This window comes from Aspergillus pseudoviridinutans (assembly GCF_018340605.1).
Source record: "Aspergillus pseudoviridinutans IFM 55266 DNA, scaffold_1, whole genome shotgun sequence".
In the NCBI taxonomy this organism is placed as follows: domain Eukaryota; kingdom Fungi; phylum Ascomycota; class Eurotiomycetes; order Eurotiales; family Aspergillaceae; genus Aspergillus; species Aspergillus pseudoviridinutans.
In genome coordinates this window covers 3,918,704-3,937,782 of record NW_025091281.1, presented here as the reverse complement: position 1 = coordinate 3,937,782, position 19,079 = coordinate 3,918,704, and the positions used below count along the sequence as shown (strand labels likewise).

General features: G+C 50.6%; 6 protein-coding genes across 6 annotated transcripts; 5 read left to right on the top strand and 1 right to left on the bottom strand.

The window, feature by feature from the left end:
* Positions 1–1,647: 1,647 nt before the first annotated feature.
* Positions 1,648–4,701, top strand: Asppvi_001354 (serine/threonine-protein kinase; the record flags this gene model as incomplete). Its single annotated transcript, XM_043297651.1, has 2 exons — positions 1,648–4,369; positions 4,433–4,701. 2 exons carry the CDS (start codon positions 1,648–1,650, stop codon positions 4,699–4,701), a joined length of 2,991 nt encoding a protein of 996 aa, XP_043153586.1.
* A 3,144-nt stretch (positions 4,702–7,845) lies between these two features.
* On the top strand, positions 7,846–10,029 carry Asppvi_001353 (F-box domain protein; the record flags this gene model as incomplete). Its single annotated transcript, XM_043297650.1, has 1 exon — positions 7,846–10,029. The coding sequence occupies one exon, from the start codon at positions 7,846–7,848 to the stop codon at positions 10,027–10,029; it is 2,184 nt and encodes a 727-aa protein (XP_043153585.1).
* An 807-nt stretch (positions 10,030–10,836) lies between these two features.
* On the bottom strand, positions 10,837–11,857 carry Asppvi_001352 (Efg1 domain-containing protein; the record flags this gene model as incomplete). The annotated part of the gene is made up of 2 exons (XM_043297649.1): positions 10,837–11,462; positions 11,527–11,857. The coding sequence occupies 2 exons, from the start codon at positions 11,855–11,857 to the stop codon at positions 10,837–10,839; spliced, it is 957 nt and encodes a 318-aa protein (XP_043153584.1).
* Positions 11,858–12,317: 460 nt separating this feature from the next.
* On the top strand, positions 12,318–15,411 carry Asppvi_001351 (uncharacterized protein; the record flags this gene model as incomplete). Its single annotated transcript, XM_043297648.1, has 4 exons — positions 12,318–12,864; positions 12,947–13,939; positions 13,992–14,084; positions 14,135–15,411. The coding sequence occupies 4 exons, from the start codon at positions 12,318–12,320 to the stop codon at positions 15,409–15,411; spliced, it is 2,910 nt and encodes a 969-aa protein (XP_043153583.1).
* Positions 15,412–16,156: 745 nt separating this feature from the next.
* Asppvi_001350 (tRNA 2'-phosphotransferase) lies at positions 16,157–17,258 on the top strand (the record flags this gene model as incomplete). Its single annotated transcript, XM_043297647.1, has 2 exons — positions 16,157–16,303; positions 16,365–17,258. The coding sequence occupies 2 exons, from the start codon at positions 16,157–16,159 to the stop codon at positions 17,256–17,258; spliced, it is 1,041 nt and encodes a 346-aa protein (XP_043153582.1).
* Positions 17,259–17,912: 654 nt separating this feature from the next.
* Asppvi_001349 (intradiol ring-cleavage dioxygenase) lies at positions 17,913–18,971 on the top strand (the record flags this gene model as incomplete). Its single annotated transcript, XM_043297646.1, has 4 exons — positions 17,913–18,160; positions 18,234–18,595; positions 18,656–18,723; positions 18,786–18,971. 4 exons carry the CDS (start codon positions 17,913–17,915, stop codon positions 18,969–18,971), a joined length of 864 nt encoding a protein of 287 aa, XP_043153581.1.
* Between the last annotated feature and the right edge of the window lie 108 nt (positions 18,972–19,079).

The following is a 19,079-nucleotide window of genomic DNA, read 5'->3' as shown; positions in this document are numbered from 1 at the left end:
AACAATCAAAGGACGTCATTGCCTTCTCCAGCATGAGATGGATGATCCTACTTATGTGCCTAAGACCTTAACTTCTGAGCACATCCATAGTCTCCACACCGATGAAAACAACAAAAAGGCTTGCGGTTTACATCCATCAACTAGACTACTTAGGTGCAACTTCCTACGTGTCTTTCCCATCCTTTCCATCTCGTCACATCTTTCCGCCTTTCTGTCCGCTCTCTTCAGGCTCTTAGAACGCTTTCGTCCTTTATCTGTTCTGTCTCAAATTCCGACTTTTGTCTACCTAAACGTGGATTCATCTACCTTCTGTCATTAATCAATGACGATAACAAACGCGTAGGTATTCTTAAGACCTCGACGAGACGTTAGATTTGTCTACCATACCCTTGAGCTCCGCGTGCTACAGCAACGTATATCTGGTGGTGCCTGTGACCTACAAGGCAGCTGCCCTTTAGAATTTACTCTTTTCGCTCAGTCCGCTGATGGCTTATTCTTCATTCAGACGGCAGACGACCTTATTTTAGAGGAGACAATTACTATTCTGTGCACTTGTCCTGCAATCTCGAATAATTGGAAAAAGGGGGGTCGGTTTATCGATTGCACTTGTTGGTCCCTGCGCGCCCGCCGACCAGAAAAAAAAGGGAAACACACCTCAGAAAACGGAGTCCGCGACCCAACTTCCTGCTTGCAGGCCGCAAATGCCGAATATCCATCTCATGTAGCACTATTATATCGGGTTTTCTTTTCTCTTTCTCTCCCACCCCCTTCAGTGCTCGGGCTTTTTGCGATTTGAGCTCCTCTCCACCCGATCCGATCGTTATCGCGGGTCGTTACATCGTCGTTTCTCCGGCCATTATGGGCAATACATCATACAACTCCGATGGTTAGTCATGCGCACTTCCCTTTGCCTTGTTGTCCATGAGTCTTTCGTTCTTTCTCCCCTCGCTGCCCCACCCTTTCATGTGTCAGTTGTGCTTTAATAGTATCTGTTGCTTGTGGCATGGACCTGTCCGTCGGTTCGAGTGATCAAGCCCTCTGCGAATAACGACTAGAGCTTCCACGACCGGCACTCTTGGCCCTGAAAGGATAAGAGTAGAAAGCGAGGAAGCAGAGAAAGGAAAAACTGCGTAGGAGGCGGAAACGGGGAACGAGCGCGCTTAGCGTCTGATCCATCGCGAATCAACGGTTAACAATATCTCTAAATCTATAGGTGACCCGAGCCCTTTGTCGTCCCCCTTGGGACCACTTTCAGAATCTCCCGAATCCGAATCTTTCCTGGGAGGATTTCCCTTACAGCGTGATGAATCGATGAAGCTTTCGGTCGGTAGCCTTTCCTCTGGATATGATATGTCGAGGTAAGAAACGAGAAAAGCAGCGGTTGACTTGACGGATCCCCTTGCGTTTCGAGGAATGTTGCATGTGATGGTGCAGAAACAGCGATACTGAGATCGAATCTTTATATACTGCAGATCTTCTCTACTCGAGCACGAGCATGGACTGGGCCCATCGGGGTTGGACCGTATACGCCAACCACCTTCTCGAACTCTGAATCTCCCGAACAGATCTACCACGTCGCTCGTTCCCTTATCGCCCCAAAGCAACACTCCTTCTCGTCGATCCAGCACGGCCTCAAAACCCAGTCTCATGCGCATATCCTCAAATGACAGCATTAGCACGTTGGAAGACCTTCATCGTTTCCCCCTGGAGTCGTTACATTCATTTTCCTTTGCTCAGCAATCCGACGAATTACTCAACAGTCGTCATAACATCCTGAAACGATCCATAGATTTTATGCGTGACCGTTTCGGCTGGTCCGCCAGCAATCCCGCCATTGCCAACGCGCAGGCTCGCATGGCTGGCGATGTGGAGGCACAAAGTATCCTAGAGCTCATGTCGAGAACAAGTATTGCGGGAAAGGAGGACAGGCACAATTATGCTGGTTTGTCGCGTGGCCCGTTGACGAGCCCCGCAGATGTGGACAGCAGCAATATCTTTGATCAAGCTTTCACTGGACCTGGAGGCTCCGCGACTGAGATCAAGGCGACACGGCAAGGACATGACGCGAGCGGAGGGAATCTTTTATCCACTGGAAACAAACCTCACCAAAGAAGGGAGATGAAGTCCGCTCCTTCCTCCAGGCGCGTAAGCTTAAAACGTACATACACGGATGCCAGCTCTCTCTGCTCCCGGAACAAGCTGATGGAGAATCTAGCACAACCGTACTCTATCGCAGACTCTGTTACATCCACCAGCTCTTCGATCTTGGGCTTGGGGTTGCCCGTTCCCGCCTTACATACCCATAGCAGCAAATGGAATCCCATCTCACAAGCCGTCTTCAGGACCGAGTCGCAGGCGCCGTGGACGATATTGGCTGCCAATGACCTGTCGTGTCTCGTATTTGGTGTCACACAAGCGGAGCTCCGCAGGCTAAGTATCCTAGAGGTCGTACAAAGGGACCATCGACAGTGGCTTGAATCCAAATTGCGAGACCCCACAACTAGCGCCGCAGCGAAGCTCCAATCTTTGCCCGAGAGATCACCAATCAGACCGGTCCACCCGAAGTCTATGGGGATGGGCAATGGTGTCACCGCACAACTCCTCAGTAAACCGCCTTCTCGAATGGTCAAATCGGGGCGAGCCCAGACCGACGACGGGTACGGCTCCAGCCAACGCAACTCGAGGCATCTGAATCATCCCGCTACAAAATCGCGAGGCGTCCTGCTATGTGGAGATGTTATACCTATTCAGAAGCGTAATGGAACGAAAGGTTCCGCCAGTGTCTGGGTTATGGAGAAACGCGGGGGCCTTATCTGGGTTCTCGAGGAAATACAGGAAAATGTCGCCTACATCTCCTGCGACGACTCCTGGACCATCACTGGTACCCGTGGGGAAACCGACAAGATCTGGGGCCAGGGCGTGGTGAAGCTTGGATCACATATCACTGACCTTCTCCCCCACTTGCCCAAGGATTGCCTTACGACTCCGCCCAGCAAAGGTATACCGAAACTTGCCGAAACAAAATACTTTGCTGCCCGGGCTTCTGCTGAGGTCTGTATCCCGGCTATCGTTGGAAAGGAAGAAGATCCACGCTGTCTCAGAGTATCCAGCTTTCCTCACGTTGCGGGCATGATGGTCCTATCTTCGTCCACGTTGAAGGTGATTAGTTCTAATCCAGTGTTTTCTTCGGCCCTCTTCGGCCATGAGCGACCTGATGGTATGCATGTCAACGACCTGATACCTGGCTTCGACACTCTTCTCAATGTGCTCAGCGAAGAGGAAAATTTGCCCTTGGTGGAGGGAGTGGTGATCTCTGAACCCAGCTTCCGAAGAGCACGGACACTTTCTATCCTCCGCGACGGTAAGGCGAATGTCGCTTCCGTGTTCCTGGAACCGATGGGCATCACTGCCGCCCATCGTGACGGGTCAACAATTGCCGTGGATGTTCAATTGCGCGTTGTGGAAAGTGAGACTTTTTTCCGTCAAAACCACAGTGAGGGCATAGAAAGACATGATGGATCAGGTGATTATCAGGAAGATGCAATCGCCGTAAAGGAACTTGTGTATGCTTTATGGGTCACCTATTCGAGAAAGATCCATTCCATAGGACCGTCGGCGAACTTTCCTCCCCCACGACAACGGTCCGAGACGGCAAGCCCGTCTATTGCGCACTCTCTGGGCGCCGGAAAGCCATCGCTGGAGCCTCAGATACCATCTTCTACGTTAAGTCAGCAGCTCAGTGAAGCAGCATCGGAACCATTGACAGATCAACCTGTCCAACCTGTACCTGAAGTGAAGCATAGCAATGCTAAGGAAATTCAGAAGAAACGAACAATTGCGGACTATGTGATTCTCGAGGAGATGGGACAAGGCGCGTACGGTGAAGTCAAGCTCGCTCGCTTAAAGAAGAACCCGTCCAAGAAAGTCGTTTTGAAGTACGTCACAAAGAAGCGGATTCTGGTGGACACTTGGACTCGCGACCGTCGGCTGGGAACAGTACCTCTGGAGATTCACGTTCTCGACTACCTTCGTCGTGATGGTCTAAAGCACCCGAACATTGTTGAGATGGAGGGGTTCTTCGAAGATGATGTCAACTACTATATCGAAATGATGCCACATGGTCTTCCGGGAATGGATCTTTTCGACTACATCGAACTCAAGGTGAATATGGATGAGGTTGAGTGCAGGAACATCTTCCGACAGGTGGTGGATGCTATCCACCATCTTCATACGAAAGCGTTGGTTGTTCATCGCGATATCAAAGACGAGAATGTGATTTTGGACGGCGAAGGCAGGATCAAAATCATCGACTTTGGAAGCGCTGCCTATATCAAGAATGGGCCTTTTGATGTCTTTGTGGGGACTATTGGTAAGTCCATCCCCACGCTGCTCCTAAAGTGATATCGTCTAGTCTGACATATCGGACTTCTAGACTATGCTGCCCCGGAAGTACTGCAAGGCAAATCTTACAGAGGCAAAGAGCAGGATATTTGGGCCCTTGGTATCCTTCTCTACACCATCGTCTACAAAGAAAACCCATTTTACAACATCGACGAGATCCTGGACCACCCGCTCCGGATACCATTCTTGCCGTTCTCGGAGGAATGCATTGATCTGATCAGAAAGATGCTTGATCGGGATGTTGACAACCGCTTGACGATCACGGAAGTTATGGAGCATCCATGGATGCTCGACAACTAAGTAACAACGCTTCCCTCAATTTGCGGCTCACGGCGAAGTTTCTTTTCTTTTGGATAACAGCTCGAACACACCTACGAATTAAGAATTATATACCGACATTTTTCGCTGGAAGAAATATGGCCGACCTGCTATTACGATTTCCTTTCTTATTCATCACACATCCACAAACTCTCCCTCTAGCCGACTTATGTTTTCTTTTTCGCTTTTCCCCCTCCGCGCTCTTCGTTAGTCACCAACCCAATTTGCATGGCGTCGAAGATTTTTCCAAACGAAATGAATCACAGTGGCCCTTGATGACAGGCAGGATGACATAGAAGATGGAGTCACGAAGCTGTATGATATTGGTACTTCCTCAAGGCTGAAGGAGAGGAGAAGCATCAAGGGGCACAGGGTGGGAACAATGGAGAAGGTTTTCGGCGGAATGAGAGGTCATGATGTATAGAGGTACGAAAGTTGAGATACCCATCATCATAATCCATTTACTGGGCTTTTCCTCCTCGCTGCAAATAGTCGCTTTTGTCTCCAGAGTTCCGGATAGCATGGCGTAGCCCGGAGGCACATTAATTGAAGCAGCAATTTAATATAATGATAAGCTTAGACATGTAAAGAGATGGATTGGTGAAATTCTGTGGAAGAGCGATAGGCCTGTCAGATTCCAAGGTGCAATGATTCATGTGAAGCACCCAAGCATATCAAAGCCAAACTAGTGGGATGGGCATGTTCATCCTTCCACTTCCTTAACTAGCATCCGTACTGCCTGGGCTAGAGGTACTGTTTTCGATTAGCTGCGGGGCATCGCGGGGAAGTGAGACTATCTTCAGGCTAAGAGTGTTAGTCCCCTTAGGCCGCTTTTAGACCAACAATCTTTGATATGGAGACATGGGGTTATTGACTGGGTTGACAACCTCATTATTCTATGCGTCTATGGTCTTTTAGAAAAAATACCAATAAGGAATCACCCCCACGCTTTACAGAGGAAGTACCTTTTCTGACAGTGGAAGAGAGAATTTCCTTAATTTGTCAATGCGCATCGACTCTCTACATGGTTGGTTATCCAGCCCATAATCAGTCTTGGCCTTTCTGTGCGGCCGATGGCTTGACTCGATTACAGGTTCGGTATGTATCTAGTTAAGTGTATTAGCCACCATTGACATTGGGCCCGATGGGTACGGAGTGTCATCCTGTGGAATACTACTACTCCATACTACGGGGTATGTAGGAAGGCCAGGCTAGTCCTCAATACATGCGGCGGGGTATGAGGGATATTAATAATAGACAGGTACCTGAGTGAATGAGCTGTGTATTGTAAAGAACATGCGCATGTACCAATAAACCCCTTGTAAGTGGCGTGGCGTGATCAATAAATACCTTACAGTGTCTCCATCTTAAAGAGTGAGGCGAAGAGGCAAAAAAGAGCCCAGAGCAGTGTCCATTGTACATGGGTTATAGTTTGTCTCAATGAGCACTTCAGTGGAGGGAAGTCGGTAGATTCTCACTCCATAGTCAATGGACTACCGACGAGAGTCACCGAAATTGCCATCTCAGTACTAGTCGCCTCCAGTGATGGTCAGGAACGGCGACTGCGGGTGATTTTATTGGGTTCTGAATTTCGATCCATGTCTGTGGGGATGTGGCCGTAGATAGTCCGTACCCGTTGCAACTTGCCACTCGGTCGAAATGCCTTCTATCATCTCTTTGTCTTTCGACTGGTGGTTGTTTTTCGGTTGAGATTTCGCTTCATTGGTTGAGTCTATGATTATCTCTATGTTGAAAGGACACTGACAGGACATTAACTTCTGCATTGTGACCTTTGGAGGTCTCCTGTCACCCTGTGCTGGTGGCCTGTGCACTTTCATTGGTGATAGATGCTACTCTGTAAATAACGTGTAAATAACAAAGTCTTTATCATTTCTTTGAGTGCTGTCCCTTGAACATCTATAGCCTTGTTTATGGCCATGTGCATATCCATGACCGTCTTTTTTGAGAGTAAGACGAACAGATACATGTAGAATAAATTGATGTGTGACAGTACAGAGGAGCCCACTGGCGGACAAAAGTGGGGAGGCTAAGGATAACAATCACCTATCGATAAATGATAAGACCTGTGGGGTCTGATAATACTAGGTAACAAGTAATAAAATAGTTCGGTGGCGGAGACACTGGATTGTTCCCACACGCTTCTGTATCAATTTTACCATTATTGTTCACCAATATGGTTGCTCCAAAGAAGAATTTTCAACTTGGTTTGGTGTTGTGATAAAGATGAGGATGATATGTAGTCTAAATGGTGGCTCAGCCGACACTGTTGCGATTGTCTGCTGACACCCTTGGACATGATACTGTTGATAACAATGAACATACAATAGTAATTATTCCCTTATCCATAGCCGTCTGACAACGTTATTGGTGCTTACCCACATCTCCCCAAAATCTGACTGGATGTCTTGTCTCCCCTCCTCTTCTCTGTAAGGGTAAGGCTTCTCTTTTCTCTTTCTCCCCCCTTCTGCTTTTGATATTCTCTCGGTGTCACCCTAGTCCATAACAGACTGCCATCTTTCTTTCTCTCTCTCATCCATCTCTCTCGAAACACTTGTGGATGATGCCTAAGTGACGTTTGCTAAACTATCTTGGCTACTTCGACCCAGACGTCTCTCCCCGGTCGATTCTCTGGCCAGCCCCCGGGTTACGCGGTTAACGGGGTCCATGGTACAGTTTGTGACGGTCCCATAGCTGAGAAGACACCTCAACGACTGTCGCTTGAGACTACACCCAACCTTGACTCTCCTCCTCGCACTCTTACACCATCATACTCCCTTGTATATTCAGCGCTCCGAGCAGTGCTTCATATCTAGGAAGGACGGTGTTTGATTTTGATCTCCTTGTCTTCAGAACGTGGTTGTGCCATTATTTGGATATTCTGGCTGTGTATAGTAGCGGAATCGTTTGCATCACCTCACTATGAGTTTCTAGGCCAATCTCGATTGCGGATCCCCGCGCCTGTCGTCAGTTTCACGAATTTCCCTATCTGTGCCTCAGGGCCTTCTCCCGAATCGTCTTGATTGCATCCGTTCGCAACAGAAAAAGCCCTTGCAGCACATCGCACCCTTCGACCGACCGCCGCACTTTGATCCCACAATTGCCAGTATGGCCGCCGCATTTCCCGACGAGATTGAGCCGTCACCTGGGACGGGCTCTCCGGCAAGTCCGACTTCATCGACAGGCCAAATACCCATAGGGCAACCCCAAAAGCTCAAAGGGCGACACAAGCTGCTACAGAGTCTCCAGCGGATGTCGTCCAGCCCGAGTCTCACTAGACGCGGCAGGTCTCATTCTACCGGCTACCGTCGGGATGGGAAAGCTTCCTTATCCTGTGTCTCGCTCGGTCAGTCAGCATATAATCCATGCCTCGGCAATGGAAGCTCGTCGCAACTATATGGAGGCTTGAATGCCCGTCCTGCAACCCCGAGCTCACCGGGTGAGCACACTGATGGAAATGCCCGAATCCGCCTAGTCGGGACCGATACTCCAAGTGGCTCCAATCCGAAGACAGTTCCCTTGCCGACCGAGTTGAGGCCGGTATCCCGTGGGTCACCACTGGAATTTGCACCGGTAGAAGAGATTGTGGTTGCGGAGCAGCCTACGCCTAAGCCGAAGGTCGTTTTCGACTTTTGGGGCCGCATGCCGGACGAGATCAAAATGAACATCTTCAGCTATCTGACCCCAAAGGAAATCATACGTTGTTCTGCTGTCTCGCGAGCCTGGCACAAGATGTGCTATGATGGCCAGCTGTGGACGTGTGTCGATGCCGCAGATTACTACCGCGAAATTCCCAGCGATAGTCTTGTCAAACTTATGACCTCTGGTGGTCCTTTCGTTAGAGATCTCAACCTCCGAGGCTGCATCCAGCTTCGAGAAAAGTGGGCCACTGAGGGCGAGCGTATCACAGACCTTTGTCGGAACGTTGTCAACTTCTCCCTTGAAGGATGCCGCATCGATAAGACTTCCATCCACTGTTTTCTGCTACGAAACCCTCGCCTTGAATACATCAATGTCTCTGGATTATCAACTGTGACCAACTCCGCCATGAAGATTATCGCTCAGAAATGTCCGCACCTCGAGATTCTTAATATCTCGTGGTGCACTGGAGTCAACACCACCGGCTTGAGAAAAGTTGTCCAGGCTTGCCCGAAATTGAAGGATTTGCGGGCTAGTGAAATCAGTGGTTTCCACGATGAAGAATTTACCCTTGAATTGTTCAAGAGGAACACCTTGGAAAGGTTGATCGTAAGCCGTACCGATCTGACGGATGACAGCCTCAAAGCTCTCATGCATGGTATTGACCCTGAAATTGATGTGCTTACCGACCGGCCAATCGTCCCACCCCGGCGTCTCAAACATCTGGACGTGCACCAGTGCCCAGATTTGACAGATGTCGGAGTCAAATGTCTGGCCCACAATGTTCCCGAGCTCGAGGGCCTCCAGCTATCTCAATGCCCGCAGTTGAGCGACGATTCCGTCATCGATGTCATCCGCACGACACCTTTGTTGACTCACCTTGAACTTGAAGACCTGGAGCAGCTCACCAACAACACGCTAGTTGAACTTGCCAAGTGTGCATGTGCCGGACGTCTTGAACACCTCAATATCAGCTATTGCGAGAGCCTAGGTGACGTTGGAATGCTTCAGGTGATGAAGAGCTGCCCCAACATTCGGTCTGTGGAAATGGATAATACTCGAATCTCTGATCTCACTTTGATGGAGGCCAGTTTTCGCGTCCGTAAGCGGGGGTACTCTGAAAATCTTCCCAAGATTGGCTTGCGCCTGGTAGTTTTTGATTGTGCCAACGTCACTTGGGCAGGAGTGAAGGAGGTCCTTTCGAGCAACGCATACATACCACGCTCTCGCAAACCTAGTTCGGCGGTTACGGTAGTGACACACGAGCTTGATGAAGGCGACTCACCAACAACAGCGATTAGGAGTACTTCCTCGATTACTCCGCCACCGCCGCCCCCGGTGTTTCCCAACGAGATCATCCATCTCAAATGCTTCTATGGCTGGCAAATGACCGTCGATGAACATAACAAGCGAGTCTTGCGCGGGGACCTCGCTGCCGCGAGTAGGCTAGACCGCAAATGGGCCGATTATATGATGGCCACAGAAGAAGCCGGTGTTGGTGGAGCCAGTGCGCGACGCAGACGGCGCCGAGCTCGCGAGGCCGAGCGGCTCTACAACGGCGACGATGATGAAGATGCATATGGCATTGGTGGTATTTCGGCTCTTGGAGGAAGACGCAGAAGAGCGCAGAGCGGAGGTTGCACTGTCATGTGAAAAGCATTCAGTGATTCGAAATGCCTTGCTACCTCAGTTTTCCTTTCGATTTCTACTGCATCCGCGGGCGTTTTGTGKTAACATGGGATGAGCAGGCTCTTTTCATTCCATTCGTTCACTTGGTGAATACTTGAAATTTTAGAATCTTCAACACATACTACCACCTCCTCAGGGGTAGGAGGAACCCGGACACAGGCAGTCTCAATGCTGGTCATGCTGGAGGGCTGCCACCGTGTCCCAATACGTATCGGCTGCTTCTGTGAGGCACGAAGTGACCTGTTTCAACGAACCGATGCATGTCAGGATGCACTCGAGTGATTTTCTCAAGTTGAGCCTGAAAGTCTGGGCCGTGCCTCAGTCTATTTGATTGGTACATTTTCTTCGCGGTTACGTGTTTGTCTTCTTTGACCCGGTACAATGGTTCGGAGTTCATGGTGTATAATTGAGCAGTATCTATGTCTATGTCTTGCAGTTACTTAGAGAGGAAGTGGTGAATGGACTTTGTTCGCTCGAGTCTTCATAAAGTGTGATATGACCCAAAATCATTATCAGCTGGTGCAGGAAGAGGTTTCTTTTCACAGTATCCCCACATAATGAGAGCGAAACAATGTCAAGAAGCACTACACAAAATATTTCAGTCCCAACTGAGGAGCCTTCATGATTTGGGTATCAAATAGAAGATATGAAGGATAGAGACAACGACATGAATGCTTTTGTGACAGGATGAATGGAAGAGCCGAATACAGACGCTAACCGACTTGAAAACAGACCGCTCAATGACAGGCCGCAGATGCAATGCGAATGGAATCACTCCTCGAAGAAACCACCGTCACTCTCATTATCATCATCTTTGTGCTCGTTAGCACTCCAGTATGCGCCCTCCATGGCCGAGGACCGTTTGGGTTTCCTGTCAGGCTTGGCCTCTGATTTCCTCGACTTTCCGCTAGCCTTGCCGGAGACCTTCTCCTTACTGGACTTGTTGCGTGCATGTTGATCCTCATCCTTGCTTTTCTTCGACTTCTTCTGCTCGGGCGCTTGTGAGCTCTTCTCGCCTTCCGCACCGTCCAATTTCCCTTCACGGAGAAGATCCAGCGTTCCGTCTTCCATACACTTCTCGACTACACGCCACATGGGTGGTCTCTCACCCGTCGTCTCATATATKAGTTTGCTGACAACTTTCGCGTCCGGCTCATTCGGCTTCTCCGATTGTGCACTGGACTCCTTCTTTTGCTTCTTCTGCTCTGCGTAGAGCGCGACATATTTCTGCGTAAGCGGGTAGTAGATGGTATAATTGTGATTCACATGCGCAGCGTGGATCTTCGCCGCGAGAGCAGCTAGTTTCTCTTCCTTGGTTGCTGGGTCGAGATCGGAATTGGAGATTTCCTGTTCACGGCGGAGAAGACGCTTGAGGTCTTTTGAGGCGGCTTTTCGATCTGCGACCGTCCATATTAGCTCCAAAGCATTCGCCAAAATCAAATTGTAGTCGGATTCTCGTACCGAGGAATCGAACAAAATGATACTTCTTGATCATCTGGGACCGATGGCGTCTCGCCAACTCGTCCTCAAGGTCCTTCTCGTATCCCGCGAGCGCACGCTCCTGGACAATGCGCGCATCGGCTGGCAGGTCAACCCGGTTGAGCAGACGCTTGACATCTCGGATGCGCTTCTTCAACTCGTTCACGGAGGGGTGGTTATGTTCATGTTTGGGAGGGAGTATCTTCTTCTTCTTTGCTGGTTGAGAGTCTTCCGAGCCTTCGTGGTATTTTCGTTTACTGGTCGTCGTGGGATCAGAAGGAGATCGCTTCTCCCTCGAGTATTCTCTGGGCATTTTGTCACTGAAAAACGGTTGCAATGCCGTTCAGTAATTCGCTGCTGATCACAGGTAAGATAAAGGCCGACAAGAAAATAAGAAAATATCCCAAAGCGATAAAAAAATAAGCGGATCAGCTGTCGGCCCGAGGAGTTCCCCAGGATAACAGCTGCGACCAATCAGAGCGGGGGCTGTTGTAATGACGCGCTTAGCGATTGAAGAGAGCACGGGAGGAATTACCCTGTTGATTATTCCAATGCGAGTTGGGAATCACTGGAATTGCGCCCTCGTATCATCAACCTTGACTTTTAAAGAGTACTTACTGCTACTATGCGTCCTGTCTCTCGATTCGAGTCAGCTTAGCCTTGCGAGCTGGGCGTTGCTTCTTAGAATGGGCCAGGTTGCTTGACTAAGGTACATACTGTGCAGGTGATTTATCCTTCCCTCGACAGTCCAGACAAGCCGCAGGGAAACAAAAATGGAGACTGCCATTCGCTGGGCCCCGTCCTCTACCACAGCGGAGCAGCGCTTTCTCTCCGTAGACGTGACCGGGAAAACCTTCCGACTCTGCAAAGCCACTGCATTCGACGGCAAGAATCTGGAGTATGAAGTGCTGTCGACGCACACCAAGGTGCCCGCCTTTCGCGCCTTCGATTGGTCTCCAGTGGACGAGTCCTTAGTTGCTGTGGGCCAATCCTCTGGCGACGCGACTGTCTTGCGCTTGAGCAGCGAGAATGCGGAGTCGATTTCATTCCCCATTCGCCATCAGCGGTATTGTAATGCTGTCTCGTTCAGTAGACACGGCCTGCTGGCAGCCGGGCTGGACCGGGTTCGCAACGATTTTTGTTTGAATATTTGGGATGTCAACCAGCGTATGATCAACAAAGGTCCCAAGGGATATGTCGAGCCTCTCAGAAAATTGGCTAGCTCGGAGCCGATCACGAGTGTCAAATTCTTCAAAGATCAACCCGACATGCTTGTCACCGGGGTGAAGGGCCAATACGTGAGAATATATGATCTTCGAGGTAAGTGTCTTGTCCGTCTTTGCAGAACCGCTGTACCCTGTTACGTTCCTTCTTTTCTGGCCGGGCAGCTAATTCCCTACAGAGGCTCCCGGCAATCCGTCTCTCCAATTTGCCACGCGATGCGTGCACAATCTCGCGATCAACTCGCTTGATGAGAACTATATCGCATCCTGTTATCCGACAAACGACCCTACCATCTGCATCTGGGACCGACGGGCCAGCTCCCGATTTAATGTCACTGGCGGTGCGAATATGCTGGAGTCCGGGCATCCGGGCCCAGCGCTCGAATTCAAGAATGTCTTCGGTCCCAAAACATCTCTCTGGAGTCTGCGATTCTCGAGGACAAAAAGAGGCTGTCTGGGTGCGCTTTCGAACACTGGCTGCTTCAAAACTTTTGACGTCGTCAAAGAGTACTTGTCAGAGGACTATCGCACGTCCATGGAGGAGACCCTCGGGCAAGGTTCCTTCCATAACTATCCAGAACAAATCTATACGAAATCGATCCGCGAGGTCCTCAGCCCATTCAATCATCCCACCCGAGGCTGCAAGGAGTCAGATAGAGTTGTGGCGTTTGACTTTCTGAACCTGAGTACGTCCAGCGAGCCCACCGCTATAACGTTAGCTGGAAATGGTCAAGTCAGCCTGGTTACGGGACAGCCTCCGTCTCCGCCTGTGCGGATATCCTCTCAGGGTGTTCTGATCCGCGGTAGCTCTGAGAACCATCTCGATTTCACTGAGTTACGGCCCGCATTTGGGGATCAGACGAAGGTTTCAGAAGTAATTGAGAACATTCGCGAGGCGAATCTCTCAGCCCCAGAAGAGGGGAAGCTGTCGCAAGGAGGCCGAGCTGCGCGATCGGATGCCCGCGTCAAAGATCCTCTCTCCAGTCGTGAATCTCGAGAAAGGAATCTATCACTGGGTACTCTGGGTCAACCTCTCACTGCAGAGGAAGCCTTGGCGTTATTGACCGTAAACAGACTACGTTGCAAGGAAGGCTATTTATTCGACGCAACTCGCAATAAGCGAATTTTAGCCGATGACCCTCAACTTCAGTGGCTCTGGGATTGGGTAGAACGTGAGTAGTGTTTACGATAACATCAGTATGGATTCTCTGACAGGCGGTATAGGCGCACGTTCAGACTCGTCTGATCAGTCAATGATCATAAATGGCTTGGATTTCAACTACCTGGGGGTGTACGATATCTGGAACAATGACCTAGGTAGCGTAATTCCGTCTTTGCTCATTATGCGGTCTGCTAATCTCTTCCAGGTCAAAGTTATGACAGCCGGCACATCGGTCCAAGTGGGGACGAGTCTCCATCGGTCAGCGAAAGTATTATTGAGATTGTGCGGGAGCAATTGGGTTTGCCCGAATCAAAAGGGTGTCAGACTGCTCATCCGGAACATCGACGACTTTGTTTGCGTCTCTGTGGTGCGGCACAATCTCATCGCGAATTGGAGGAGCTTGTCAAAAGCCTTTCTGCAGACAATCAGCATACTAAAGCAGCTGCACTGGCCGTCTTTCAGGACGAGGCTAAACTAGCATATCAGGCGTTGCGCAGCCACACGCCCACCCAGGCGCATAAGCTGCTTGCCATGGCTATCGCAGGTGCTGCCAAAGGCGATACCGACTCAGATTGGGAAGAGACGTGCGCGGAGATCGCTAAGGAACTCACAGACCCCTATGCACGAGCTATATTGGCGCTCGTGAGTAAAGGAGATTGGAAGTCCGTTATTCACGAGTCTACGCTTCCCTTGAGGTACCGCGTCGAAGTAGCTCTACGTTGGCTTCCTGACGCGGAACTGTCTGGATACTTGAAGGAAACCATTGCTGAAGTCATCCGGCAAGGCGACATTGAAGGTATAGTTCTCACGGGGCTTGGCCACTCTGCCTTGGACCTTTTCCAATCTTATATCAACAAATTCAATGATGTCCAGACGCCGGTTCTAGCCATGAGCCACACAGTCCCACGCTTCATCAGGAGTGGTTGGGGCAGGGCTCGGTATGAAGCATGGCGTGAAACCTATCGCTGGCAGATGAACTCATGGAAACTCCAGTTAGAGAGAGCGCGATTCGACGTCGGCTCGCGCAAGTTTGCTGTCACCTGGGACGGGCGCAGACTCATCGAGCCGCCCCGACAACAAGTCAGCTTGACTTGTAACTACTGCACTCGACCCCTCACCCAACATGATGCATCTTCCCAAATTCCTCCTTCGGCTACAGGGGAAGTGGTGCATCCGACCTCTGGCAATCCCTTGGGCACGGCTGTTATGTCAGGAATGGTCTGCGCTAGGTGTGGACGGCCGATGCCCCGCTGTGGAGTTTGCACGCTCTGGATGGGCTCCCCAGATCCAATGTCCAGGGCCTCTATCGCCGCCGATGCTGGTCAGGAGCAGCGTAAACCCACAGAGGCCGACATCATGCGCAGATTTGTCGTCTTCTGTATCAATTGCAATCATGGTTTCCATGCACATCACGCCAGAGAATGGTTTGCAAAGCATAACGTTTGCCCCGTCGCAGAATGCAGCTGCATTTGCGACCGGTGACCATGACCTATCCCTATAGCCTGAGGGATTCGTTTTCTATATCTGGCTTGCAATGAGGATGGTTTTATAAGTTCATGAGGGTTGGTAGGATAGTTTGCTGTTACTTTCGATACCCATTTATGGACGCATGAGGTTATTACGCATTTTCACTAATTGATATCTACATTTTCCGCTATATGTACTCTTTCCTCAAGCATTTATCATAAGCTGAGAATCAATAACTGGTCAAGACTACGATTCACGAAATATCGAATCGGACCGAGTAGACTATTGACCTTAGCTTTTTCTTCCTAGTCTGGTGGGTCAGTCGGGGAATATTATTGCCCGCCGATGATGTCAAACAAATTTCTCCGTTTAGTCTATTTGCACAGCTGAGATAGTCGAGCTGTGTATCATTATTGTATGGCCAAATCGAACCAAATTCCTGTTGTCGCTGATGCTGATGGCGGATGTTTTCCTACAGCTTGAGACGCTCTTGTGGACTCGGTTTTCATAGCATTTCCTAATTTACGTTACGAGAACGCCGTTGCCCAGTCACGCTGGAACAACTTGAGTCATCGCGTGAGCTCAGCCTCCAGATGAGTCTTCGATCGAGTCAATTACTGACGCTGCGGGATTCAGATACAGTACAAAAGCCAGCACAATTAACGGACAAATCCGTTTCGTCGCCATTCTTCTACGCCGAACCCAGAACCTCCGTTCATTGACGACATACCCCTCCTCTTCGCTTGCCGAGTCCGTCACAATGTCGCAAAATCAACGCAGGGGCAGAGGAGGCCACCAGAGTCGTGAAGTGACCATTTCCAAAGCCTTAAGTCTGCTCTTGCGTCATGCAGCGGAAAAAGAAGGGCTGAAATTGGACTCTCAAGGGTATGCCAACGTGGCGGACGTGGTATGCACGACAGACGGAACCATTCAATGGGGTATATGACTGATACACATATCTCGCACAGCTAGCATGGAAAAAGATCAAGTCTCTTAAGGTTACCCTTCCTGAAATCATCCACGCGGTCGCTTCGTCCGACAAAAAGCGGTTTGCGCTGTTACACATCCCTTCGGCGAAAGCGATAAGCGACACGACAACGTCTGGGGCCCGCGAAGGGGAGACCCCCGCCTGCGAAACAGAACCGAGCTCGATGCCTACGTCGCAAGTACCCACCACCAGCGCGGGGCAAGAGAACGCTACGGCGACGGCACTCGCCGTGGACGATACAGATCCGTCTCATTTTCTGATCCGAGCGACGCAGGGACACAGCATTAAGAGCGTGGAAGCGGCCGCGTTTCTGGAGAGACTGACATTGGAAGACGAGTCAAGGTTACCAGACACTGTTGTGCACGGCACATACCATGCCGTCTGGCCGGCCATTCTCCAGTCCGGCGGGCTTCGGTGCATGGGGCGGAACCAGGTTCATTTTGCAACGGGGCCTTCCCTGGAATCCGTGCTACCTACGCATGTAGACGGGACGGCGCACTCAGCCATGGGGTCCTCGGGCCTCAACGATGGGCGGGTAATCTCAGGGATGAGGCGAGACGCGCAGATTCTGATCTACATTGACCTCAAGAAGGCACTGGCTGCGGGGTGTCCGTTCTGGCACAGTGAGAACGGGGTAATCCTGAGTGAGGGCCTGGACATAGAGGGGAATCAGGAGACTGGACATGGCACGTCGCAGAAGATTATTCCCGTTGAATTCTTTGATGTTGTCGTGGAAAGGAAATGTGGGCTGGGGAAGATTTGGGAACATGGGCAAACTATCCAGGAATTGCCGTCAGAATTGCTTCAGAAAGGCAATCCCAAGGGACCGCGAGCAGGATCGGATGGGAGGAGAGGGGGTAGAAGAAATGGATGATCTGCCATGATCCTGTGGCGAACTAGTCTTACTGATTCTATATCTGAGCGCAGATGCTTGAATTACACCTAGCTTTGCAACTGGACTTTGCAACTGGACGCAGGAGAAGGTAGAGAGATACTCATGCATAATGATAACAAAATCACGTGACTGTGCGGGGATAATGCTGGGGCCTTACATAAGCGCGACTATCCGACATCCGACGGATTGCGGGGAAATCGGATCGTCGCCATACTCCTCTACTCCCTATCCGAAAGGTGTCATACGGTTCTGCATTGCAAATGACACGACGGAACAAAGGGCAGTTAGATTGTTGCTTTAGCCTGCTTCCGATTGCGATGTCTGTCAATTCTAAATGGCCAATCATTGTACTGCCCAATCAACATCGTGAACCGGCATTCAATAGCAGTTGACGGACTCTCATCAATTGCGGGGTCTTCTTGGGATCTGGGGCACACTTTGCCGTCCGGAAAGGGAGTATTTCCAATCATACTCTGTTGATTTAGCTCTTGTGGAATATAAGCTGGTTGATAGTCCTTGCGACTGTTTTTTCCGTGTACTGTCATTGATTCTCGTCCACATCCTCTCTTCTATCTCTGATACAGTATATACCCAAACCTCTACAGGATACGATCCTTGAGGCCTCCTACAGTCATGGCTGATCATCGGTTTGACCCCAACTTCACTGACAATGTCATCAACGCGATGGGTCCCAAGACCAACCCGCGGTTCCGGAAGGTTATGGCCAGCCTGATCCGCCATGTGCATGACTTCGCGCGCGAGAACGAGCTCACCGTCGACGAATGGATGGCCGGCGTCAAGCTGCTCAACTGGGCCGGCCAGATGAGCGACGACAAGCGCAACGAAGGCCAGCTCGTCTGCGACGTGATCGGGCTTGAGTCGTACGTTCCACACATCCCTATTTCCCAGTCCCCGACACCTGTACTAACCGTATCGCTTGCTGTGCGTATACAGGCTCGTCGACGAAATCACCTTCAAACTCGCTGAAGAGGCCGCCGACGCACCCACCGCAACCGCCATCCTGGGTCCCTTCTTCCGCGCCGACACCCCCTACCGCAACAACGGCGACAACATCGTCAAAGACGTGCCGGACGGCGAGATGGTGTTCATGCACGGCCGCGTGATCGATTTCCAGACCAAGAAGCCGCTCGCTGGCGCAACGGTCGAGGTGTGGCAGGCGTCCACGAACGGGCTATATGAGCAGCAGGATCCGAACCAGGAGGAGTTCAACCTACGCGGGAAGTTCAAGACGGATGCCGACGGGCGGTACTACTTCTATTGCCTGCGTCCGACGCCGTATCCTGTGCCGAATGATGGTACGTATTTTCTCGCGATAGCTTTGCAACTGGCGAACGCTGATATTGAGTGACATATAGGTCCCGCAGGGAAGTTACTCGAGCTCATGGACCGACACCCTTACCGCCCTGCCCATATCCACATCATCGTGAGTACTCACTTCTTCCGAGTACCCTGACAAGGAGGCAACTTGGGCTAACTGCACTGCAGGCTACGCACGAAGGCTACAAGCCTCTCACCACGCAGATCTTCGACCGCCAGGACAAGTACCTGACGAATGACTCGGTGTTTGCCGTCAAGGACTCGCTGATCGTGGACTTTGTGCCGCGCAAGGATGACCCTCAAGCTGGACTTGAGCTTGAATACGACGTCAAGCTGGTAGCGGACCAGGCATAGGCCAATGGAATGGAATGGAGTCTACTGACAATAGCTGGGATTTGTGTATATATATTTGTGTGTTCTTCCATGATACCGTAAAGCGATGATGGATTCTCGTTTTGGCTG